The sequence below is a fragment of the Verruconis gallopava genome, assembly GCF_000836295.1.
Source record: "Verruconis gallopava strain CBS 43764 unplaced genomic scaffold supercont1.54, whole genome shotgun sequence".
NCBI classification, from domain to species: Eukaryota; Fungi; Ascomycota; class Dothideomycetes; order Venturiales; family Sympoventuriaceae; genus Verruconis; species Verruconis gallopava.
Genome location: NW_015622190.1, coordinates 29,968 through 54,659, shown reverse-complemented (window position 1 = coordinate 54,659; position 24,692 = coordinate 29,968). Strand labels below are relative to the sequence as shown.

General features: G+C 53.8%; 7 protein-coding genes across 7 annotated transcripts; 4 read left to right on the top strand and 3 right to left on the bottom strand.

The window, feature by feature from the left end:
* The first annotated feature begins 589 nt into the window (after nucleotides 1-589).
* On the top strand, nucleotides 590-3,056 carry PV09_09127 (uncharacterized protein). Its single transcript, XM_016363123.1, has 2 exons — nucleotides 590-1,283; nucleotides 1,432-3,056. The coding sequence occupies exons 1-2, from the start codon at nucleotides 1,013-1,015 to the stop codon at nucleotides 2,913-2,915; spliced, it is 1,755 nt and encodes a 584-aa protein (XP_016209043.1). The 5' UTR covers nucleotides 590-1,012; the 3' UTR covers nucleotides 2,916-3,056.
* A 704-nt stretch (nucleotides 3,057-3,760) lies between these two features.
* On the bottom strand, nucleotides 3,761-7,051 carry PV09_09126 (uncharacterized protein). Its single transcript, XM_016363122.1, has 4 exons — nucleotides 6,752-7,051; nucleotides 6,509-6,690; nucleotides 5,189-6,446; nucleotides 3,761-5,126 (listed from the first exon to the last, which is right to left on the bottom strand). The coding sequence occupies exons 1-4, from the start codon at nucleotides 6,795-6,797 to the stop codon at nucleotides 3,988-3,990; spliced, it is 2,625 nt and encodes an 874-aa protein (XP_016209042.1). The 5' UTR covers nucleotides 6,798-7,051; the 3' UTR covers nucleotides 3,761-3,987.
* Nucleotides 7,052-7,236: 185 nt separating this feature from the next.
* On the top strand, nucleotides 7,237-9,086 carry PV09_09125 (uncharacterized protein). Its single transcript, XM_016363121.1, has 2 exons — nucleotides 7,237-8,166; nucleotides 8,221-9,086. The coding sequence occupies exons 1-2, from the start codon at nucleotides 7,521-7,523 to the stop codon at nucleotides 8,838-8,840; spliced, it is 1,266 nt and encodes a 421-aa protein (XP_016209041.1). The 5' UTR covers nucleotides 7,237-7,520; the 3' UTR covers nucleotides 8,841-9,086.
* A 755-nt stretch (nucleotides 9,087-9,841) lies between these two features.
* PV09_09124 (uncharacterized protein) lies at nucleotides 9,842-14,628 on the bottom strand. The gene has a single exon (XM_016363120.1). It carries the CDS (start codon nucleotides 14,243-14,245, stop codon nucleotides 10,103-10,105), a length of 4,143 nt encoding a protein of 1,380 aa, XP_016209040.1. The 5' UTR covers nucleotides 14,246-14,628; the 3' UTR covers nucleotides 9,842-10,102.
* A 21-nt stretch (nucleotides 14,629-14,649) lies between these two features.
* Nucleotides 14,650-17,764, top strand: PV09_09123 (uncharacterized protein). Its single transcript, XM_016363119.1, has 2 exons — nucleotides 14,650-17,196; nucleotides 17,262-17,764. Exons 1-2 carry the CDS (start codon nucleotides 15,022-15,024, stop codon nucleotides 17,427-17,429), a joined length of 2,343 nt encoding a protein of 780 aa, XP_016209039.1. The 5' UTR covers nucleotides 14,650-15,021; the 3' UTR covers nucleotides 17,430-17,764.
* Nucleotides 17,661-19,619, bottom strand: PV09_09122 (uncharacterized protein). Its single transcript, XM_016363118.1, has one exon. The coding sequence runs from the start codon at nucleotides 19,590-19,592 to the stop codon at nucleotides 17,745-17,747; it is 1,848 nt and encodes a 615-aa protein (XP_016209038.1). The 5' UTR covers nucleotides 19,593-19,619; the 3' UTR covers nucleotides 17,661-17,744.
* Nucleotides 19,620-19,821: 202 nt separating this feature from the next.
* PV09_09121 (uncharacterized protein) lies at nucleotides 19,822-22,955 on the top strand. Its single transcript, XM_016363117.1, has 2 exons — nucleotides 19,822-22,073; nucleotides 22,131-22,955. Exons 1-2 carry the CDS (start codon nucleotides 19,977-19,979, stop codon nucleotides 22,263-22,265), a joined length of 2,232 nt encoding a protein of 743 aa, XP_016209037.1. The 5' UTR covers nucleotides 19,822-19,976; the 3' UTR covers nucleotides 22,266-22,955.
* Nucleotides 22,956-24,692: the final 1,737 nt, after the last annotated feature.

The following is a 24,692-nucleotide window of genomic DNA, read 5'->3' as shown; positions in this document are numbered from 1 at the left end:
GCTTAAACTGTACAGAGCAGGTGTCTTCTGGCCCGCGACCGTTCCTGGCATCGCGGTCCTGGACGGCACAAGCACGCCGTTGGGGACACCACGCCAGCTCGCTTGCACTTGACCCGTCTGAGCAGCCCTGTCGGCTGGGCTGCGAGTCGACGGGCGTGCGTAAAACACGGCAAACAGCGCTCTGCGTCGTCGAGCCCAGCTGGCTCTGGCAGATGGGAGCGCGAGAAATGCCCTGCGAAGGGGGATGCACCGGGAGCAGTGGGCGTGCTGGTTGTGCTGCGCAGTCTGCTCCACCACGCCGCGACACCGCAATCGTACGCAGGGACGATGCAACTGCATGGGACCGGCGGGCTCGCCACCGGGGCGAGAGCGACATCCAGCCGGAGCAAAGGCAGCGACGGCGCCGCACCTCGTCTGCGAACCGCGCGATGTGGTAAGGGGAACATGGGCGCAACACGCCAGCGCCCGCGCGCGCAAGCATTCTTGTCTGCGCTCCAGCACTGGTCCGGGCCCGCCCTTATCGTGCCCGCGGCCAGACGTCTGGCAGCCCGGCCCAGCGCCCGCGGTGGCGCATCGCCGGCCAGACAGACGTAAAACACGGCCGCCCCCAGTTGCTGCTGCTGCTCCTTTGCGGCCGTCAAGGCTTATCACCTGGGCGCGCTTCTGCTTTCGCCAGCGTCGCCTTTTCCTCCCGTCGCATCCTTTGCCTTCTCGTCCGGAAGACGCAGAACAGTCTCGTCGACTGGCCGCCGACAAGTGCCCGATCACGACGGGCCCGTCCTGTTGATCGGCAGCAAGACCGATCTGTATCCGCATACCTCGAGCACGCCAGGACAGTCCCGACGCGCTCCCCAAAGCAACCCGTCGTCCTCTCCTCCCCGCCATCCCCAACCGTCGACATTCGGCTTCGCGACGCCCCATTCGAGATCCTCCCTTCACCACCTGTCGGCGCCGCCCCTTCATCCTCCTCCCCGCGCTCCTCCTCTCGGCGCGCCGCGTCCCTCCCCCCCTCATGGACGAGAAAAGCGACATACACGGCTCCTTCGGGGGCGACTCGCCCTCGAGTCATTACTACGTCGACGAACACCGGAGCGGCGTGATCAACCGCGTGGTCGACAGCTTCCGGAGAGACCCGCGTGCGCACACGACGCCCAAGGGCACCATCGGCGCAGATGGCAAGGTATTTGACGTCGAGGGCGCCGCGATAGCCACGGCGGAGTCGCCTCTGGCGCGCAAGCTCAAGGGCAGACATCTGCAGATGATAGCCATTGGCGGCTCCATCGGTACGTGAGACCCTATTCCTCCACGTCCTGATCCGACCTCCTTCCCGGTGGAGGGGGGGAGGGCGCAGATTACCTGAGCCTGTGGATGGCGAAGGAGTGCAAACCTTCTTTGAGTAGAACCCGACTGACGAGACATCTTCTCACACAGGAACCGGTCTTTTCGTCGGCTCTGGTTCGGCACTCGCCCATGGCGGGCCCGGCTCGCTGCTAATTGCCTTCTGCCTAATCGGCATCATGCTGTACTGTACCGTCCATGCGCTGGGCGAGATGGCGGTGCTCTTCCCCGTTGCCGGTTCCTTCTCCGCCTACTCGACCCGCTTTCTGGACCCAGCCTGGGGCTTCGCCATGGGCTGGAACTACGCGATGCAGTGGCTGGTCGTTCTCCCCCTCGAGATCGTGTCCGCCACGCTCACGATCGAGTTCTGGAACCACGGCAAGATCAACAACGACGCCTGGGTTGCCATCTTCCTCGTCCTCATCGTCACCATCAACCTTTTCGGCGTCAAGGGCTATGGCGAGGCCGAGTTCGTTTTCTCCGTCATCAAGATCACCGCCGTCATTGGCTTCATCATCCTCGGCGTCATCCTCAACTGCGGCGGCGGGCCGCAGGGCAGCTACATTGGTGGCCGCTACTGGAAGAACCCCGGTGCTTTCAACCACGGGTTCAAGGGACTGTGCTCCGTCTTCGTCACCGCTGCCTTTGCCTTCGCCGGAACCGAGCTGGTCGGTCTTGCCGCTGCCGAGACGGCAAACCCGCGAAAGTCCCTTCCCACGGCCATCAAGCAGGTCTTTTGGCGCATCACGCTCTTCTACGTTGTCTCCCTGACGCTGGTCGGCCTCCTCGTGCCGTACGACAACCCGCGCCTGCTCGGCGGAACCTCGTCTGTCGATGCCACTGCCTCCCCCTTCGTCATCGCCATCGAGAACGCCGGCATCCAGGGCCTTCCCTCCGTCATGAACGTCGTCATCATGATCGCCGTTCTCTCCGTCGGCAACTCATCCGTCTACGGCTCCTCTCGTACCCTCGCCGCCCTGGCAGAGCAAGGCCAGGCACCTCGCATCCTAGCCTACATTGATCGCAAGGGCCGCCCTCTGGTCGGCATCGCCATCGCCTCGTCTCTCGGCCTTCTTGCTTTCCTCGCTGGCACAAACAAGCAGGTCGACATCTTCAATTGGCTGTACGCCCTGTCTGGCCTCTCCTCCATCTTCACCTGGGGCTCCATCTGCCTCGCCCACATCCGCTTCCGCAAGGGCTGGAGAGTACAGGGCCACACGCTCGACGAGCTTGCCTTCCGCTCGCAGCCGGGTCTCATCGGCTCCTGGGTCGGCTTAATCCTCAACTGCGTCGTCCTAGTCGCTCAGTTCTGGACCGCCTTCGCGCCCATCGGCTACACCGAGATGACCGGCTCCGAGATCGCCATCAACTTCTTCCAGGCCTACCTCGCTGCTCCCGTCGTGCTCGCCTTCTACATCCCTTTCAAGTTCTATTACAAGACGCCCATCATCCGTTCGTACAACATGGACCTGCACTCCGGCATCCGCGAGCTCAACCTGCACGAGCTCATTCAGGAAGAACGCGCCGAACGAGCCAATTGGCCCGCGTGGAAGAAAGTCTACAAATTCTTCTGCTAACGAGCAACTCCTTTCTCTTTGGGGGTGGGGGGAAATACTCCCCCTACTTTTGTTTTTTCTCCCCCTCTCCGCCCCTCCCACAGCCTCTTATGCAGCCATGAAAATGAAAGATGGGGGAGGGGGCCCACGTGAAATGATATTAAAAAAAAAAAAAAAAAAACCCCATCCAACCTCCCCCCCCCCCGTGTTTATACGATGGCAACTCCAATTCCCATGTAAATTTATGACGGATTTGATACGAACGGAGGCATTTCCCCTAACCTTTGTCTAACCAATTCCCCTTTCTCCCCCCCCCCCCTCTAACCACCTTTATTATTTTTTTTTTCTCTCTCTAGCCCCCTTCCTGTTCTTTTGCGTCGCCTAGTCGCAAATCAGGTCTCGTGATATCCTCCTCGATTCTTGAGAGATCCAAAGCTTTAGCGATGTCAGAATAGATGAATGCAGATTTTGCTAAGAGTCGATCGAACGAATTACAGGGCTTGCCCCCCTTTTTTTTTTTTTTTTTTTATGTGCGTGTGTGTGTGTGTGTGTTGTTTGAAGAAAAATTCTTTGGTGCTCAGGTTCCGCCATTCGTTGGTTCACTTACAGCTTTGTGTCAAATGTCCTCCCCCTATATTTTTTACGTCCGGTCGTCTGTCCGGAATGTCCGCGTTCACGGCTGAGCGCGTTTGCTCGCATGCTGCGACCATCTTCGGCTGGTTTTGTAGGCTCATGCGGGAAGGGAACACAGAGTCCAGAATTATTTTCCTCAATTGTTCCCTTCCAACCCTTTCCGATAAATGGATACACACCTCCCCTTATTTTTTTTTTTTTTTTAAAAAAAAACATAATATTAAAAAAAATTCCTTTCACGCACGCAACAATCATATGCTCATTCGTGGTGTATACTAGTAGTACAGCCTGGATACCCGCTAATAGTGTGCCCACGTACACTAAACAGTCACATACACATAAAAAAAAAGGTCACATCCGGCTAAGCAGACCATGCCCCAAAATCTCCAACGCCACGCTCCATTCGTCATCTATCTTGGCTCGTCTAGGCCGGTGACAAAGTAGCACAAAGCAAACTCGCCTAATCGTCCATGGGCTTGTCGCTCAACTCAACACCACGATGACCCTCTTCCACGACCGGAGCAGCGTTGCTGCTCACGCTATCCCTATGCGGGCCTGGCGTGCTACCATACAGGCTCTGTCTCGTCGAAACGGGTGGTGCGCCGCGCCGTCCGACAACGCTTCCTCGTCCAAGACTGTCTCTTTTATTGAGCCCGTCTTCCTTTGCGACGCCGTTCGTCTTGACCGCAGATGCTGGCACGTCGCCCACGATAGGGCTGCTGTCAGCGCTGCCCGGTACCTCCAAACTCTGCCTCACAAGCGTGCCGCGCCGTTCCGTTGGCGAGGTTGTACTTGCCGACCCTGACGGAGAGTGCATGGCCGCCGACGGACTGACGGGGAAGCGCGTCGTGGCATCACCGCTCATGCGATTGGGACTGCGTTCTCGCCGAATGCTGCGTCTCTCCGCTGGTGCAGGAGATGGGTTCCTGGATGACTTCGCGGCGATGGCTTGGCGGCGTTCCTGTTCTGCTAGCTGGCGTCCTCGCTCATCCGTGCTCATGCCGCGATTACGGGCAGCCGCACGCGCCGATGCAGCCTCAGAGACAGCACGATTGGCCTGCGAGGAGGCACGTTTGAGCTCCCCGAAAATGGCCTCTTTGTGAGCGAACAGGTCGCGCAGCAGTCTGTAATTATACTTCTCGTTCATAGTCAAGCTTGTTTCCTGGCGTGGCCGAAGAATACATGGCGCGAGATTGGTGCACAGAGAGTGAACGTAGGCCTCGTCTGCTGATGTGAGTTCGATTAGGCGGGTAAAGTGCGTGGTGATGGCATCCAAGGTCGCAATGTTCGCGAGACGGAGCTGTCCTAGCGTGTTCTGAATGACAGCGACGCGAGCCTCGTCCGTAGTCTCGGTGGCGGTGGTGCTGTAAATCGTCTTGATGATTTCGTAGACGTGAGAAGAGACGAGAGAGTCCGGGAGCTCAAGCAAATACAGCTTCAGAACAGAGGCAACAATGGGTATTTCATACTGCTCCAAAACCTCAACCGACGGTGCTTTCCCGTCGTTGATCGCCATCCGGAGATGATGTGTTGCTGCCAGCGGCACATCCACAAGCCAGATGGCACGTCGTGCCTCGTCTCCGTCCAGATCGGGGTAGTCTGATTTCATGTCAACATATCTTTTTCATGCAATGAGGAAGTAGGAACAGCGGAAGACTCACGATTGTCAAGATATGTCAAGATCGTCGTGATAATGAGTGGCACCCTCTTCCTGTCCGCTCTTGCCCTCGCCTCCAAGTCAACGCCAAAAGTCTGCCCATCGACCGAATTGTAATAATTCTCATAAGTCACGACCTTGGGCGCAAAGCCGCCTGTCCTGTAGTTCTCAAGCAGATACCGCAGGTCGCCGAGCGGTTGGACCGTCTCTTGGAAGAGCATCATGTGGTCTACGGTACTCTGCAGGCTGGGGATGACATTGCTAATGGCGCCAGAAAAGTCGAGGATGACAGCCTTGATGGCTTTGAGGCGGTCTAGCTCGCAGCGCTCCATGAACTTCAGGTGATCGATCATAGCTTCCTCCAGGTTGCACCGCAGAGCGTCTAGCTTTCGGACAGCTGCTTTGTAGCGCTCATCTGCTTCTGTCGCCTCGCGTTTTAGACGCTGGGAAGGCGTCTCGTTGGCGTAAGGGTTATTTAGCGGGTTCCAACCGGCAATTATGTCTCCCACGGCGGCAGGTGAATCAATGTCGTTCAGGCCCAAAGAAGACGTTCGCGACACGGGTTTTACACGCTCTGGTACTCCTGTGAGCTTGAAGACCTTCGGCTTCCACTGATAGTTCATCTTTGAACTGTTGGCGAATGTGCTACCCACGTTTCCGACGAGGCGCAGAAAGCCGTTGTCCACGAGGTCCTGGCCAATTTTTTCGGCATAGCCGACGTTGTCAGCACCCATGTTCTTCTGGATGTACTGCACAATATCGGCGCCCGTCGAGACGTTCTGGTACGTGCCTAGGATAGGCACCTTGACCTCGCCCAGCTTGATTGTGTTAAGCATGTCCGTGAGGAGCTTCTTGAGCTCTTCGGGAGTATAGGTCTTGTCGCCGATCTCGATGGGTTCCTCTTCTTCATCCGGATCTGGCTGCTGAATGTTGATGGTAGGTGTAGCAGTGCTGGCCTGCTTGGGACTGTTCTGTTTGGGACTGCTCTGCGGATCCTTGAAGGCCAGCTTGTCCTCTTCTTCCAGATCCTCCAGTAGTCTGCACTTGTTGTAGTACTGGCTGCGCAGCTTCTTGACCTGCTCGGCCTGTCTGTCGTGGAGCTTGATGCGCGCTTGCAGGTCATCTTGTGAGTTCTGCACACGGACAGCGTGGGCGTCGCACCAGCGACTGAAAGGGTTGATGACAAGCTCACGGATATTGGACGCGATCTTACGGTGGTTCTTTGCGGCCTCGTTCATTTCTGTGCGCATGCCTTCGTACGCCTACGCCTTCGTTAGTTCGTACTCTAGGGGATCGTGGGCAACGCAAGCGAGCAAAAGCTGACCTTGCGAACGCTAGCGCCATCGTCGCGCTGGAAGCCGCCTTGTATCCGATCGGTGGCAGGTATGATGTCGGCAAGGCGGTTGCCATATGTCTCTTCGGCATCGGCTCTTAGACGGGCAATGGTGAGCACCTGTTGGTTTTCTTGGACGCCTTGCTGTAGCTTGCTGAACAGCACCCCCAGACCTGTAGTCACAAGCGGTAAGCTACGAATCGACATTCCGCAGTGGCATTATCGACATCATACCTCCGGCATAGTCGCTCGACCAAAAGCTCGTCGAAAAGGTCGACATTATTGCTGTTTCTTCAGCCCAGGAGTATCTCTCACATTCACAGGGATGGACAGACGTGTCGCAATGTGGCTGCGGCTGCGGCGGTGGTGATGCTGCTGCAGTTGCTGCTAGCGGTATTGAGGCAAGAAGACAAGGAATATGAATGCGCGCAGATCGAGAGACGGACGTACGTAAGAAAAGGAGTGGACGTCCGTCAACGTGTGGAAGACTGCGTTTGCTTGTGCGTGCGAATGGGTTTGGTTGTGAAACTTTCGCGTGGCCGTTTCGCTGGGCTGAGGCTTGGAAGGACGGGCCAGTGACGTTACGCCAAAATTAGGGATTCGGTAGGGGATTACCCGCTAAACCAGGAGTGGCGCCTGGGGGGTGATCTTGTATTTTAGGGGGGGGGGGGGGGAGGGCGCCCGAGACACACGGGGCCTGGCTTCCGCACCTATTTTTGGGCCACAAGCGTCCCGGAAACTTGTGGCCGATCGGATGAAGCCTAGCTTAGAAACACTTTCTTCCGATCAAGAGCAAAGTCTGTAAGCCTTGCAAATTCGCATCATTCTGTGGTGAACTGTCTTGGCCGTGGTAATAGTGGCGGTGGTGAGGAAGATTCAAAAAAAATTCTCTGTTGAATGACCACGGTCACAACTCCTTCATCATTGCAAAGAGCTTGGGAAAACACGCGAGGAGCATAAGAAGAGAATCCTTACCGCCAGGATACGAGTTCACCGACAGAAAATGTCTCCCCAAGGCCCTCTCACTCCCCAGTTTGAGAGGCAAAAGCACATCCTCTACTGGAAGCGGTGCCTTAGGACCTATCTTCCAAACCAGTATACCACCATGGATGCAAACCGCATGATGCTTGCTTACTTCACCATCCTTTCACTCGACATTTTGGGCTCGCTGGACTCCACTCTGTCTTCAGATGAGCGTCAAGCCTGCATCGATTGGATCTACTTGTGCCAACATCGAGATGGCGGGTTTAGGGGAAGCCCACCTCCCGCGGTGGAGATGGAGGGCCTAGCAAGCAGCGACTGGGATGTGGCTACTGTACCCGCTACGTTTTTCGCCTTGAGCATGCTTGCGATGTTGAAGGACGACTTCATGAGGGTGAAGAGGAAGGAGTGCCTGTGCTGGCTTCTGAAAATGCAAAGACCCGACGGAAGTTTTGGCGAGCATCTAGGGGAGGGTGGCGCCATCGAAGGCGGTATGGACACAAGATTTGGATTTTGTGCTGCAGGAGTACGGTGGATACTCAGGGGAAGAGCCGTCGGCGACGTAGAAGGTGTCAAAGACGTTGACGTCGACGCATTGATCAAGTGCATTCGGAGGGCGCAGACGTTTGATGGAGGCGTGTCAGAGATGATATTCCACGAGCCTCACGGTGCGTCGTGTTCTAAACGATCCTAGTCTCGTATAAGGCTAAACGATGGTACAGGCGGCTACACGTACTGCGCTCTTGCGGCTCTTGCACTAACGGACGGCCTGCCTAAGGAGATCCAAACGCCGTATAGCGGCGACCCCAGCACGAGACGAAATAGTGGGCTCAGCGATGTAGAATTCACAACACACTGGCTGGTCTCACGACAAACCTCTCAACTCAATGCGGATGGTGAAGAGCCTGATGATGATGATGATGATGATGATGACGACGCAGATGACGATAATGACGGCTTAATCGATAGCGGAAGGGACCAATCCGCTGTCACTCCCCTAATAGCAGGATTTAATGGCCGTTGCAACAAGCCTGCAGACACCTGCTACGCATTTTGGATCGGTGGCTCTCTCTCCTTGCTTTCTCGACTGCACTTGGCCTCTCTTCCCTCATCGCGCAATTATCTTCTCACCAAGACGCAGCATACCATTGGTGGCTTTGCCAAGAAGCCAGGCGACCCACCAGACATATATCACTCGGCGCTGGGACTTGCAGCGCTGGCGCTCATGGGAGAGGAAGGACTGAAAGGTGTCAATCCGGCGCTCTGTCTGAGTTTTGAAGCCTGTTCCTGGATCGAGAGCCTGGAGTGGAGAAGGAACATATGGGCTCAGAAGGAGAATTGACCGACTAGTATCATTGATGAAGCTCACGAGCGTATCACAGAACTACAGAATTGAACATGTTTTGCAGAAACGGTTTCTTCTTGGAGGAGCAAGTGACGGAATCTTTCGCATCGTCGCAGCTAGCACGTCCGCCATGAGAAACGTCATAACACCCTACTGACATGATAAATAACTTTATCTCCCCCTCGTAAACGACGCCATCCTTTCAGGAATCATTGTATATCATGAGCAGCACGTAGAAAAACGATAAGACACAAAACCTTCTTTGCAAACCCCTGCAGTATCCCGCGACAAACATGCCTGAGCACCTCGATGAGTCCACTCATGTCCATTGCCCGGCGGGACCGCTGACGAATCCCGCCAATATCCTCTTTTGCTATTAGTTAGAGGCACCACAATAGAACGAGAGCTTTGCACCGAAGATGGGGCTTCGTCTCATGGCGACTGGCCGGTATTCTTTTGAACGGGGTCTGCTCCATGACCGGGCCGCGTTGACTATCTTTCATTATCTCGGCGAAAACGACACATTGACCAGGACGGTACGATAGCCCACTCCACAGGCTCCAAGGTTGACAAGCCAGGGCGTACCTGCATGCCCGGCAAGACATTCTCAAAAACGACCAAGGACATGTGAGGGAAACTTCCTCAACTTGACATCAGAGCTTGGAGCCGAAAAAAGAACGTGCAGCGCTCGCGACTCGACTGGTCGTGTTGAATTCGTTCATGTGGACAGGAGCGCGTTTTTTTGCGGTAAGATCGTACGACGACAGAGTGTAGCGAAGATGATGGATCAGAAGAGGTAATGACAGGCGGATAGACGGACGCACGAGTACAATAGATGTGCTTTCAGGCTGACTTACATGACGTATTCTATATAACCAGGTTCGCTCGTTTGCGCAGCCATGTCTTGTCCTAGCTGAAATGACATCCATGAGCATGGAACTAGAGATGTAACGCCAACATGGACACATCCTCGCGGTCAATAAGTGTGGTATATCTTCGTGTTTGCACTGCTTAATGCTTATAACTTATGTTCCCTCCACAATCTTTGTAACGACTCCATCTCTGCAATTCGTCGTCGATCCCAGAACCTGGATCTGCCCGCAGATGACGTGGGCTAGGCATCAAAGACCAAAAGTAAGTACGAGACAAATGCTGGCAATTCTTTTTTGATGTGGAAAGTCGTACAATTTTGCAAAACAAAACTTTTCTGATATCTACCAATCTAAGCGCTAAAAACATGAACTATGCTCTATTCGTCCTTACAGATTCATCGTAACGGTGATGCTGTTGCTATGCAAGAGGAGCACTGGAGGTAAGTCGTGGCACAGCACTTCAAGGTCGCTAATGTATCGCACACTGTCCACCTCACTATCGCACGTGCCTTCCACAGGAGTAGGCAACGTGGTGAAGACGACTGCCGTAGAAGCAGACTGTGAAACCATCAGCTCGTTGAGGATGAGATGCTGTGCTCGGCAAGGCAGGTCATTGAAGGATAGCGGGATCGCCGCTGCGGCCGCTGAGGGCGGAGGGCCTGATACTTGGGATCCACTGGCGTCGGTCACATCACTGCGTTCGCGGGACCTAGATTGAGATGCGCTCGAGGGCGGATAGCGGTAGATTGACGACAGCTGGTTATTGCCTCTGCGCGGCGGCGACGAAGAGTCCGCGAACATGATGCTTCTTCCTTGGGTCTCATCCGCAGCGACTTCTGTGGCCGGCACAGGCTTCGAGCTGAACTTTGGCAGAGACTTGTGCCGATGGAAGGAAGGTCGCGCTTTGTCCTCGTCGTGGTTCTGTTGCAAGGAGGAAGTTGTGGGTACAGGGACCTGTGAGCTGCCAGACGTACTCGTCGCAGGCATCTCCGTCTGAGACGCAGTTGACGACGTGAGTTCACTGCTTGACGGTGGTGGGCCCTCTGATTTCGAGGGTCTCTCTCGACTTGCCGTTCGCGGCGTACTTGAGTCGCTAGCAATGGCATTCTCAGGGCCTAATCTTCGCAACCAAGCAGGCCGAGCAGAGCCGCCTACGCTCTGAGCCCGACGAATGTTGAATTTTTCGATTGACTTTGTTCTGTACTCGTCTGCGTCGCCTTCGCTGACTGCGCTGCCCTCAGATTCGCTTCCTGTACTGTCGTCGTCATCAGAGGACGAGCTTTCACTGGGACTATCATATGCTCGATGATGATGTTCAGCGAAGTCTACGTTGAGAACGGAAGAGTTTGCCCGCATTGGTCCCCACATGGAACTACCTCTGCTGCTGATGCTTGCTCTTCGTCTCGCCTTTTTCAGTATCTTGCGCAAGCCATGAAATTTGATGCGAGCAGCCTGCTCTCCAGCAGCACTGCCCTGAAAGTTTGATGTCGGCCAATTGGCGGTCGAGTCCAGAATTCCCTCGATTTCCTCGGCTTCCTGCACAGCGGACATGGTTCCCGATTTGCGTCTGAAGTTTTGCACGTCAGTCCACCAGTCTTCATCTTCAAGGCAGTCGTCAACATCGACCAGGGCCTGCAAGAATTCGCCGTCTCGCTTTCCATTGACAATTATTTCATAGGTCTTCAGCGACCCCGATGCCAGCCAAAATACGAGCACCTCGGCCCTGATACGTAGATTGCTGAGCAGAGCAGTCACTCTTAACCGTTCCTCTTCGACATCTGTCTCATATTCGACAAACACACATACGCGAATGGTGTATGCTCGTTTCCAGCTTGGTACAGTATCCAAGATGCAGCCGAGCTGCAGGATTAGAGTATACGTATCAAAGTTTGTGGTCAGCACGCTTTTTTTATCGTCCCCCTCTGTGGCGATCTCGGCCGACATCTGGATTGGCCACAAATCAATGTATTTCTTTTCTGTCTCATCGTCGAGTTCCTTCCAACCTAGCCTCGAGAGGAGTTGGTCGCGGATCGTTGGCTTCGGTGGAGGAAGCTCCAGCTCTTGGAAGCCCTTTGCAACTGCAACGTTAATCTGCAAACGCAGAAGCAAGTCTTCAAGAATAGTCATGTAGCTCGTGGCACTGATTGCACCCTCTGGGCGATTCAAATCGGTTGGTAAAGGCTTTGACATTCGCTCTTGTTCTCGTTGCGCACGCTTGCGCGGGCCCTTTGCCTCCGAAGACTGTATATTCCTGACACTTGATGGACGTGACGGCATTGGAGAAGGAATATCGATCAGGTGTTGGCTTGTGCGAAGATCGTTGAGGTTAAAAAATCCCATGACCACAATGTTTGGCCGCATACCCCCCAGCCCGGCTGATAGGACAATATTTCGTGCTCCCCACTCCACAGCAGGCGAGATGCATACATTGATGAAGGCCTTGATTCTCGAAAAGTCTATATATTTTTGCCAGTTTGTCTGCTGTTTCTTTGCTTCCTGAACAGCACCCGCGAAGTCATCGGTGACAATGACGTGACCTAGGATGAAAAGTCCGCCTTTTTTGAGCGAGTTGCAGAATTGGACAAGCTTGTACTGACGCCTGGGATCGTTGAGAAGTAGGAGCACACTAGGTCTCCAGAACTTGATGTGATCGCTGCGGAGGCGTAGCAAGTACTTGCGCACCTGGTGGTAAATCAAAGACTGACTTACATCTCCCCATGACTTAGGAGGGGTGGTATAGTGGATGATCAAGAAGATCAGCGCCATGATAGCCACAGACATGGCGGCATAAAGACGATCAACGAAGAACATTATGGCGCCGCTGACAATAGTTCCCGCAAATGCAGTCTGCCAGTTGAAGAAGTGGAAAGATGGTCTGAAGTTTGGTGCCGAGCTAATGGTGAGTAGAAAACAAGCCAGGTTCGTGACGAGGAATGTCATGAGGTAGGTCATTGTGACGAAAGAGGCGATCTGATTGATATCTGCCAGCATGGTGAGCTGTGCCACGAGGTACGTGATGAAAATGGCAAAGGTCGGTTCGTCAGCTCCCTTTGTGCCCTGACCAAAGATGCCCAGGCCTGGGATGAGATTATCCCGGGCAAGTGCCTGCAGAAGTTTTGCAGCACCGATGACGCCCATCAAGGTAGAGAAGAAGGTAGACGCAAATTCGCCGAGAAGTACGATGACCCCGGAGATGTTGACATCTTGCATGACATTGACATTGCGGTAAAGTGACGCTCTCGTAACGGTGGCGGCTAGCGCGAGGATAACCAACGTGTATGAGACGAAGGTTAGTCCTAGGCCGTATAATGTGCCCTTTGGAATTGCTTTGCTAGGGTGCTTTAGATCGCCGCTCATGCTAGCACCAGCAAAGATACCGCCGGTAGCCGGGAAGAGAATGCCAAAGAGATCCTGCCAGTTCTCCTTCGTTTTTAACTGACTTCCGTCAGCACCCTTGGTAAAATGTGGCATCAAGTTCTCCTTGAATGTCTGCCAGCTCAAGCCCGTGTATTCAATTCCTAATCTCTTGTTCACAAACGGAGGGACGATCAAGGCAGAGAGAGGTATGCTGAACGTAGACACCAGGAGAATCACAAGTAGGCCATTGCTGGCCCTTGCAAATAAGCTCGATCCCGCAAGACATATGGCTGTGCAGAGTATGAGCACCAAAGAAGCCCATAAGTAGTTCCACCAGCCACCGTCCGGCAACCATTGCGACCACCCTCCGCTTCTATCTCCAAAATTGTAGATTAGACAATCGATCAGACCCACGGCATTCAGCCCGGTGTTGAACACCTGGCCCAGATAAAAGACAATGCCAATAGATCCACCGAATTCGGGGCCCAGACTTCGCGAGATGAGGTAGTACGCACCGCCGCCTCGGACGGTACCATTGGTGGCGATGGCGGACACAGACATGATGGTCAGGAGGTCAATGGCATAGCAGGCAATCAGCATGCCCATCATTCCAGTAACGCCGCTTTGGCCGAGAATGAAGCCAAAGCGGAGGAACATGAGGATAGAGAGCACGTTGAGAGTGGTGGGCACGAAGACACCAGCAAAGGTGCCCAGCTTGGCAGACTTTTCCTCGGGCGCCTTGCCCGTGACGGCATCTTTCCCTTTACCATGGCCAACGCTCTCACGCTTGCTGATGGACCTGTAGTCGGACGCAGCGGCGGTCGCCAGCAAAGGCTCTTCCACGCCGCGTCGCAGAGGGTCCAACCGTCTCCTAGACCTCGAAGACGATGCGCGCTCGCTGTCGGAAAATTTGAAGAAAGATCGCATCCGATCCAGGATGCCGGACGACTCTCTCTGATGGACGCCATCGAAGCCGTCAAAATGATCAGCGCCACCCTCGTCGAGGGGGTTGCGGTTCTCATTTCGCGGAGACGGAGAGCCGCCAGTGAACAGCGACCACCGGCGTGCGAGCCGGTTCTCCTCGTCAACCGCAGTCTTTGTTGCAAAATTCGAGTGCGACCGATGCGGCTCCCGACGTCTAAAAGACGACGAGACGTGGTTAGCAGAGCTCATCGTCGTCCAAGCATCGGCGCCGCAAGCAATGGACCGCAACGATAACGCATGCAGCCGAAAAAGGAAAGCTGCTTAATCTGGAGAATCTGATACGCAGGCCCAGCTCCGCCGTTCTGGGAAGAATTGATCCAAGCTCTTTCTGTTCCGTAAGCGGCCTCACGCGCGCCTCATCGGCATGCTGGGTTCTCCTCTCGGGCCCCTTGGGAGACTGACGAGAAACAATGCGGGCACCGTGACCTTTGGGAGGGCCTGACAGCGGGGAGCCAGCGAGTGGATGGACGAATCGAGCTCACAGCTGGAACGGCACGAGATTGAAGATGGATGGAAAAGCAGAACGAGTTGGGGCTGTCACGAGGATTGATGATCCATGCGGCGTGATGTCGTCGTTGTTTCGCTGGTGGCTTCTTGGGTCTTTGCCTGGACTCAGCGCCCAAAGCGCCAAACTAGTCAGGACGAACCCGCTCGTATTTGTCGAACAAGACGCCATTGCACGACGCTTCGGTAGCAAACCCTCGTTAAGAAGATTGCAGTGCCTTCATGGGCCCTTGATACCATTGTCCTGCTGTCTTTCGACTGTCTGGCTGTGTTTACAGTCGCATGTGGGCAACACGTGCTGGAGCAGCCAACCCCACGCCAGCTTGGTACCCGAGTTTGATTCCAAACTCATCCTCAGTCCCACGCCGAGGACGAGCCCGCTCAGATCCATCTGAAAACACGCAGCGGCGACGTCGACGACGACGACAACAACAACAACGACAACGAAGACGGCGTCGATCATGCCTAGTCCCGGCAGGATTTCGGAAGAGCCATCTTCCAAGGCAAGGAACGTGCCTGCGAGATCCTCGCCGCTCGATTCACCGCTGTTGGGTGCGTCTCCGGCGTTGTCGTCCAGCCAGCGGGCGTCGACGACGGCACGACTGGGCTCGCCCATACCGACGGGCACACCGCCTGTACGCCAGATACCAACGCCTTCGCAGCTGGGCACACAGCCACGGTCTGGGTCTCAAACTCCCACCGGCGTATTCGATGGTTCCAAGGCTTCTGTTTCGAGCGTCCAGGCTGAGTCGGCTCTGGCGGCGGCATTGAAAGGCTCGTACAGCGGAAGCCCGCCCAGGTTCGGTACACCGCCGGCCCGGCCGCTGTCGCCGTCGTCTGGAGTCCTACGTGGGCGGACAGAATACGGCAGTTTCGAGGCGAGGGCCGGCAGTCCCTTGTTAAGCGATAATCTCGAGATTGTGAAGAGGCATTTAGCCGGTCCGGCGGGACACGCGTCTCAGCTGGCTTCTGGGCTCGGATCGCCTGCTCGGCGGCCAAGGGGAGGTTCGGGCCAGCGGCAGCTGGACGATGAGACGGTAGCGCCTGGGTTGGACGACGACGAATTCTCTAGTTTGCGGCTCCAGGGCGGCGATACCACAAGGCATATCTACAGGCTGGTTGAGCAACAGGAGGCAGAGCAAAGAACTGCGCTTTTGAGGAGGAAGAGCACGTCGAACGCTCACAGGGTGACCGTGGACGACGATGACCCCACGTTGAATATCGATTCGATCAAGCAGCCGGGTGGGTTTAGGCGTAACTACATACGTCGACAGGCCCTCAGTCCGTCGCCGAATCGAGAACAAGGAGAAAGCAGCCGCGCATACGGCAGCGTCGAGGCTGGAGCCGCCAGCGGGCGCCCCCAGATCCTTACCACTAGCTTTATTGAGTTCCTCAGTCTGTATGGCCACTTTGCCGGTGAAGAGCTGGAGCAAGAGTACGATGACGAGGAAGACGACTACTTCTCCTCTGATGCCTACGAAGACGCGGTGCGAGACGGAGAAGGTGCCGATGGCGAGGAGTTTGGTGAACGCAGCGCCCTGCTCGACACGCCAGGCAAGCGTAGACGGCGCAAGGAGAAGGCAGCCCACGGAGCGAGTCCTCAAGGAGCAGCATTGTTGTTGCTCAAGTCTTTCGTCGGCACAGGCGTTCTCTTCTTGCCCAAAGCCTTCCTCAACGGCGGCATGCTCTTCTCATCTCTCACTCTCCTCTTCGTCGCCGCGCTTAGCTACTACTGCTTTCTGCTTCTTTGTAGCACCCGCATCGCCGTACCTGCTTCATTCGGCGGCATGGGCAAGCGCCTCTACGGCAAGTGGATGCTCATCCTCATCAACTTCTCGCTTGTCATCTCCCAGATCGGTTTCTCGTCCGCATACATCGTGTTCGTGTCGGAGAACCTGCAGGCCTTTGTGCTGGCCATAACAAACTGCCAGAAGAACATTCCCGTTCCATTCTTCATCCTTATGCAGATGGTAATCTTCCTTCCTCTCTCCCTTTACAGGAATATACAAAACATACAAAAGATTGCCGTTGTTGCTGACATCTTCATCCTGGCTGGCTTGCTCTACCTGTACTACTTCGATATCTACACCATCTCTTCTGTTAATCATGGCATAGCCGACATTAAGCCCTTCAATAGCAAGGATTGGACCCTCTTCATTGGCACGGCCATCTTCACCTTCGAGGGCATCGGCCTTATCATTCCGATTCAGGAATCAATGCAACATCCCCAGAAGTTCCCCTCGGTTCTTGCCATCGTCATGGTCGTTATAACCGTAGTTTTTACTTCAATGGGTGCCCTGTCGTACGCTGCATACGGCTCCAAGACGAAGACTGTCGTTATCTTGAACATGCCGCAGGATTCCAAGTTCGTGAACGCGGTGCAGTTCATATACTCCCTGGCCATCTTGTTGAGCACGCCACTACAGTTTTTTCCAGCCATCGAGATCACAAGTAAAGCCATTTTCAGTCGTAAGAGTGGGAAGGGCAATCCGTGGGTCAAGTGGAAGAAGAACGTCTACCGCTTCTTCATGGTTGTCTTATGTGCTGGCATCGCATGGGTGGGTGCTGATGACCTGGACAAGTTTGTTGCGCTTGTAGGCTCGTTTGCGTGCATCCCCCTCGTATACATCTATCCGGTACGTTGACTTTCTTTTCCATGCTCCGTCAGAAATACTTGTAATTTAGCTGACGGTCATATTAGCCCATGTTACACTATCGGGCAATTTCGAAGACTACGTGGCAGCGCGTCGCAGACATCATCTTGATCATCTTCGGCTTCGTAGGAATGGCGTACACGACCGTCCTAACGGTCAAGAGCTGGGTGGGCAGCGATAGTGGAAAACCTCCAGGCTATTGCGATGAACGCTGATGGTCAATTCGGTATCTCCTTTGTATCGGGATGTATATATCGGGTCTTGTTTTTAGCATCTTAGCCCCATCGTGGGCTTTAACGTCTGTACCAGCATGCACACACTTGCATCATCCGTTCCTATTGCTTGTATATGTTGGCGATTTTATTGTCGATAAAGGGAGAAGCACGAGTGGGCTGAACTGCATTAGGTGTGGCGAAGACTTATAGAAAGAAAGAAAACAACACAACGGGGAAGGAAGCAGCGATGCCCCCTCGATCCGGAATAGATTGTACTATCTAGCATATGGGCAGAACAACAAGCATAGCAAAATATCAATGTGCATCATCAGTCCGGTCCTCATCGCCGTCTTCCTGCGGTTCCATTCCATTAGCAAGCGTCTTTTTCGGCACTTCAAACACGACAGCACCGTTCTTCGCGCCGTCCACTGCTTTCCTGCCGTGCCACGTCCCCAGTCGATGTGACTTGGAAACCGCGGCGACAACGCACAAACCGGTCGTGGCGCTGGTCGACATGACGTCTAGTTTGCTCTTTTGGCCGCGCTCGACGATCGATATGTCGTTGACAATCCCCTTAATCAGAGGCTTGCCTGCGTGGCCTTCGGCGTCGCCATTGGTCGCCTCCTTCATCTCGGCAAGGCTTGACAGCTGCCCGTCTTGGCCCACGACGCCGACAGACTCCAGCCGTTTCCGATCAGGCGTTACGCGCCAAACTCTGATGAATCCGTCCCAGCTCCCCGTCAAAACAATGTCCGCGAGCGGGATGGTCGCCAGCGCGGTGATCCATCTCGGCTTTCTGCGTCCCGGCCGTTCTTTGCCCTTCAACTCTCCTTCCTCGAGTTCAGCGTAGGCGTCCTCAAGGGTAAGGGGTTCATCTGCTCCATGGGCCAGGGGAATCGTGAACACTGGTTTCTTCCTCAGCACGCTCCAGAGGGATATGCTTCCGTTGTCCGAGCCGGTCACGAATGTCTCCTCGTCCACAACAGCGACACGGTCAATAGAGCCCTCCTCGAACCTCGTAACTTCGTGCACACCCTCTCCGTTGACCTCCTTCTTCTTCTCCTTGACACTGCCGCTACCCCCTCCGCGGAAGACTAGCTGCTGCTCCTCCACGACCTTGAAGAGGCGTGCTGTCCTGTCCCTACCGCCTACGCTGACGAACGTCTCTCCTGCGCATCCGGCTATGTCCACGACGCCCTCCTGGTGCCCAAAAAGCGTCTGCACGTAGCCCATCTCGTCCAGACTCCAGACCTTGTTCGTGCGGTCCTCGCTGGCAGAGTACAACGTGTGTGTTCCGCGTCTGAAACTCAAAGACAGAACCTTGTCTCTGTGCTGAGCGAATGATTTCAACGGCTTGAGCGTGACCGGGTCCCAGACGACAAGCTTTTTGTCTGCGCCACCCGTCGCGAGGAATTTACCAGAAGTCGAAGCTGTGATGCAAAGAATTGGTCCAGTATGACCTTGGTATGTGCTCTTCTGTTTCCGTGGCTGGCGGAAGCGTTTTACTAGCTTTGGCCGTTTCCGCGGTGTGATGTTGGTTGGTCTATTCCCGTGCTCCTCCTCCTTTTTCTCTGCAGTGGATGAGCCATGCGGCAAGGCGAGCTCCCACTTTGCGATGCTGCCATCTTTCGACACTGTGTACGCGTACGGAAGAACCACCACTACTCCGGTGACTCCATTTTGGTCTGCTGTGAAGAACGACGGGACGACGTTTGAAAAGTCGTATTCTTGCGCAATGTGTTTGTGCAATTTTCCCTTTGACTCCGCTACATCTTCCTTCAGACGCTCGGCAATGAGATCCCGATCTAGATCGGCCGCATCGAATGCGTACGGATCTTCTTTGATTTCTTCTCGGATGTTGTCGAGATATCGCTGCGCCAGTCTCAACCGTCGCTCGTCGGCAGTCTCGTCTTCGCCTCCAGAGCTTGCGTCGTCCTCGTCCTCATCGTCTTCGTCGTCATCTCTCAATCGAGGCGCTTCGTCTTCTGAGTCCGACTCGCCAGCCGATATCGACTCGTCTCGCAACGTCTGACGAGAGGCTTTCTTTTGCAGCGCTGACTTGCCCGTCGATGATATCGTTCTACGCTTGGACGAGGTGTTCGCAGCCGAATCCGGCCTTTTCCGCTTCCTCTGCGAAGCCGGGGTGGTGAAGAAGCTCGACATTCTTCCTGGATGCCGTTAAGAGGTGGCCGTAAAGTTCAATTCGATCGATGCCAGGACTGCAGCCAGCGTCCAAACTTTTTTTGTCTGCCAAGATTTCGCTGGCGCGCAGTCGCAAGGGTCCGGCGGCGGCGTCGGTGGGTGGAGACGGGCGGTTTGGGTAAGTGTGGCGGCGGAGTGGCTGGTGTCCGCCCGGCAATGCGCTCGAGCGTCATCGAACGTTCATCATCCACGGACTTTAAAAAGCTTGGTCCGCGCAGAACACAATTTTGTGATCTTACCAGGCAGCCATTCCATTCATATTCTGCGCTTTGCGTCATGCCTGTGCCCTCTCAATCCTCGTCTTCGTCTTGCTGTGGAGAGCCATGAGCAGTTGTAGACGGGATAATGCTTCGCAGTATCGGTCTGAGGGCCGGCGACGCGGTTTGGCACCGCTCGTCATTACGTGGTCCTGCGCGAGACAGCAAGAGCTTGGAGAGTGTGGCTACGGCAATAAACCAACAGCTCCTTGCAGGCAGACCACGTAGCCTTGGGGCAGCGCGATGGGTTTCGAACGGGAGATGCTCGCTGCCATTGACGCAGGGTGGACGAGCAGATGTGAACGTCAGCGTCGAAGTATTCCGATCCATCGCTCGGCCGCAGTCATCGAACGGGTCTAGTGTTCGGCAACTAGCAATTGCGGCCTGGCGACGACATGCACATACGAGGTCAAAGAGGAGGCGAGTGCTATCGGCGGTCCGACAGAAGAGCTCGGCGACCGGTTCATCGAAGCCATCGCAGCCCTCCGCGCCAAAGGCAGAATTGTCCCCTACGAATAAGCCTCCACCTCCTCCCACGCAACCTCCAAAAGAACCAACGGGAGAAGAAAATCACTCTCTTCTCCATCGTCTCCCGCACATCCCATTCCCTCATCGCCCAACAAAGGATGAGCTCCTCTCCGCCGCTACAGGAGCTTGGTCTCGCTTCAAGATCCACTTCAAGTGGTTCAGCATTCGTTCCTTCAGGCCCTGGAATGTCGACGACATTAGCGCTTTCTTTACGTGGATCCTCGCTGGTCATCTCATTTGGATCCTGCTTGGCACCACCACATTTTTCTCTCTGATCATCTTCCTCATAAACACGGCATTTACACAGGAAACTCTCGCACGTTGGGCGGGAAATTACCTCACAAAATCAAGTGGGCTGCAGGTAGTGTTTGAGAGCGCGGTGGTTCCTAGGTGGAAAGATGGTGTCATTAGCTTCTCGAACGTGTTCGTCAGTCGGCGGCCAGGAAGGGGTAAGAGTCAAGTGAAGAAAGGGAGTGCTGCCGAAGCGGCTGCAGCTGCTGCTGTCAGCGAGGGAAGAGGCGAGTCAAAAAATGACACAGCCGTCGAAGAAGATGACGGCAATTACACACAGTTCGATGTGTCCATAGACACAGTCAACGTGACCCTTTCGTTTGCGAAATGGTTCAACGGCAAGGGCCTACTTCGCGATGTCGAAATCAAAGGCGTACGTGGTGTCATCGACCGCACTCACGTCGTTTCTTCGACCTGGGATGGCATCGATCCACGCACATGGCGCCATGAGCACCAGCCTGGTGACTTCGAGCTTGACTCTTTTAAGCTGGAAGATATGCTTGTCACCGTGTATCAGCCAGATGGCTTCCGTCCGTTTTCCGTCAGCATCCACCTCTGCGAACTACCACGCTTGCGAAAACAATGGCTGTTTTATGACTTTCTCTCCGCCAATGTCATGAGCGGCTCATATGACAATGCAATGTTCGCAATTCACCCCCGTCAAGAACACAACTACGCGGGCACCACTCGAATTTCTGGGACTGGTGACGAGGCCACGCAGTGGAAGAAACACGCACGCTTCCGTATCGACGGACTCAATATTGAGCACCTGAACCGGGGGGTAGAGGGTATGTTTTCCTGGATCAAGGAGGGTAAAGTGGATATTGTGAGCGATATGATGTTCCCAAGCGACGACGAAAGTATCGCCAAAGTTATGAGCGACTTTTACGATAGGGTCGAAGCGACTGTCACATCATCGGCGCAGCGAATCCCAATCGCTACGGGAGCGGTTCTACGAGAGGGCGGATTTGCATCTGTGCCAGAAAGACCGGAAGAACAATCGGCAGAAAACTCTGCAATAGAAGACGCTTCACAAGTGGCCACTACATCCTCTACGGAAACTAGCACGAATGCACGAAATCAGATAGGCCAAGCGCAAACCGATAATTTGGTACCCTCTGAAGGAGACAAACGGTTCCTCGTCATGGATATTCGAATTCAGCTCAATGACGTACGCGCGACAGTTCCATACTTCACAGCTGATATCTCGTATATCAATAACGCACTCATTAGGCCAATTGTTGCCTATATCAACAGTCGCAGGGCCTTCATCCCTGTGAGCTGTAGAGTTGTGAAACAAATGAGTGATTTTGATGGAAGTTGGACCGCGTATGATAGTGGGTTGATGGAAGATCTATCGCGGGAGGTAAGAACAGACCTTTTTTCCTTTTCCTAATCTGTGCAGGAGTTAATTTTATGACAGGTGTACGAGGCATTCGCAAGAGACGTCCTAGACGATGACCAATTGCGCCGCAGGAGGTTCAAGAAAGTCGGCGTCTGGACTTTACAGCTTGCCGCCCAGGCGCTCTTTATTGGTTTAGCCGGAAACATCGCTTAAGGGAACTGTTTCTTGTAACATAGAAATATCTTCCTCGAGCCTTGAAGCCCACGAAAGGTCAGACATGGCAGGCTTCTAATAAAGCCGCAGGAAGTCATCGTCGGTGAATTGATCAGGCGCAGCTGATTGGTAATTCCATCGAACAGATGAATCAGAGAGGATGCCATCGCCGAAAAAGGCACGTTGGATCCCAGCATAGAGAACACGTCTAGAAAGATATGACGTATCATCCGGTTCATGCAGCCGGCTTTCCGTGTCTCTGATAGGACATTGAGAAATTTGGGCAATCAATTGCCGACTCAAATTTAGATTCCGGACAGGGAGAAAATTATGAGTCAAATGTATGCTGACACGTTCTATTTTTGAAGCGATGCGAAGGCCCTGTAATGGCGTTTATGGAGTATCAGGCCGTTTTGTAAGTAATAGAGATACCAATAAGCATTCCTCTCACCTATCCAAACCTTCTTGTCCCTGGATTGTCTCAAAGTCTTTCATTTTCACAGCATTGCTCTTCACTCTCGGCATCGTCAGATCTTGATTTATTTCGCATACAAGCCGAACTTTTTGCTTAATTTTTGCTTTTCATTTTCCATTTGGAGCTGCATCAAATCAGCTTAGGCCAAGCTACGTTGCCAGCTATAAGGTCCATCGGATATAACATAGGCACTATGCAATGAAATTATTTTTTAAGGCGTGAGCACTAGTCGAGCACGACGTACATGTAAAATGAGTTGGCAGATCAACCACGGTGATAGATGCCAGGCGAATTAAGCCTTGAAAATTGACAGTCCTCCAGAAGACATCGACACGGTGCTCCTTTCCAAGAGGCACATTGACTTCTTCTGTGCGTTTGCGCAGATTTGTTTACCGCGCGAAATACTGACTGTTGGGAACATCAAAAGCTAAAAGTTGACAATTGAATTCGTCTGATCTGTGACTGTGGATACAATTGATCAGACTATCATGCTGCGTCAGTAATTGAGGAGGAGTGACATGTTCAGAGGGTACACAGGCCAAACGTTGACTCGCTGGAGCAACGCTTTCATTCCACCTTGGACTCGTCCTGATAGAACCGCAGCGCACAATTTCTGATCTCTAATTCCCAGTTTGCTGTCAATGAAATTCAGCCTGGAGAAGGAAGATTGGTGTTAGCATATTTCCATGAATCAAGCAACGGTCATTTTACCACTAACCAATGTACGTTAGTCTATTCCATAAGCTTTTAAAAGTTAAGACAGACTTCGTCATCGAGGAGAATGAAGCCGGAAACTTAAGCAGACGTAAGCTCATAAAGCAAGACATGCAAATCATCACCATGAGAATCTCATTACCAACACCAACTCTTGGCTCGTCAGACATACCCGCAAGCAAAATCTCGATAGGGTTATTAATCCCTAGGATTCTCTCATACAAGAAAACAAGGCCTGTCCATATTCGGATATAAGATGCGTATGTTTGACAAGGTGCAGTCACATCCACGTCATGCATAAATATGAAAGCCTGCGGCACAAGGAGTTCATCAAGCAAAGGTCGGTACATATTTCACCTCCCGGTAGACACTACACAGAGATTTCATTCTCACTCTTTGATCTCAACCGACGAACAGAACTAGGTCATCCACGGTCATTTCGTAATCCCTAGCCACTTGGACAGCATGTCTGACATATAATGCTCAGTTTTGGAAACAGAAAGGCTAGTCTCATGACACTTGGGCACCATTCTTATGCGCTGAACGCGGTTTGGCGAATAGACTGTCAGCAGACGTGAAAATAGACTGACAAATGGTTTCGAGGCGAAGAGCATCATATGAACAATCGATGAATGGCGGCCCCAGCAGGGGCCATACGAGCTTTTGGGGAGACTTAATAGTTGTTGCTGATGCAATTGGATTGATTGCTTAGCTAAAACATGTCCACAGACTATATGGTTCAAGTGGATAGCTTTTTAAGAGAGCACGCAAAATCGAAGCTGAAAGAACGCTCATGCAAAGGCTTTTTACAAGCGACGTGAATTGAAAAACTCTGGCTTCAAAAGTCGAGTGCAAGAGCGTCCACTTTCTGGCGCCGCGGTTAATATGTCTCTCTTGCCCACTCGGAATTACCCTGATTGGAGGTGTCACCGGCAAGCTCCGCTGGAACCGAAACCAGGTGTCGAAGAACGAACAGAAAGCAGATGGGCACAGCACTAATGGTTTAATTGATAAGGTGCCTTTCGAATAGGCTGGCGTCCAGGCTTCTGCTGCACGCTGCATGCAAGACCTGCGGGGGATGATGAGTTTCTGGTTCCAGTCCTCGGTTCGGCAACGTTTCTTAGCTTCCTCGTTGAAGGGACTTGGAAAGTTCGGCCAGAATACCAATAGAGAGGCGACAAGTATGAACAAAGCATTCATGTCTGGTGTGTGAGAGATTCCCGTTCATGACTACGGCT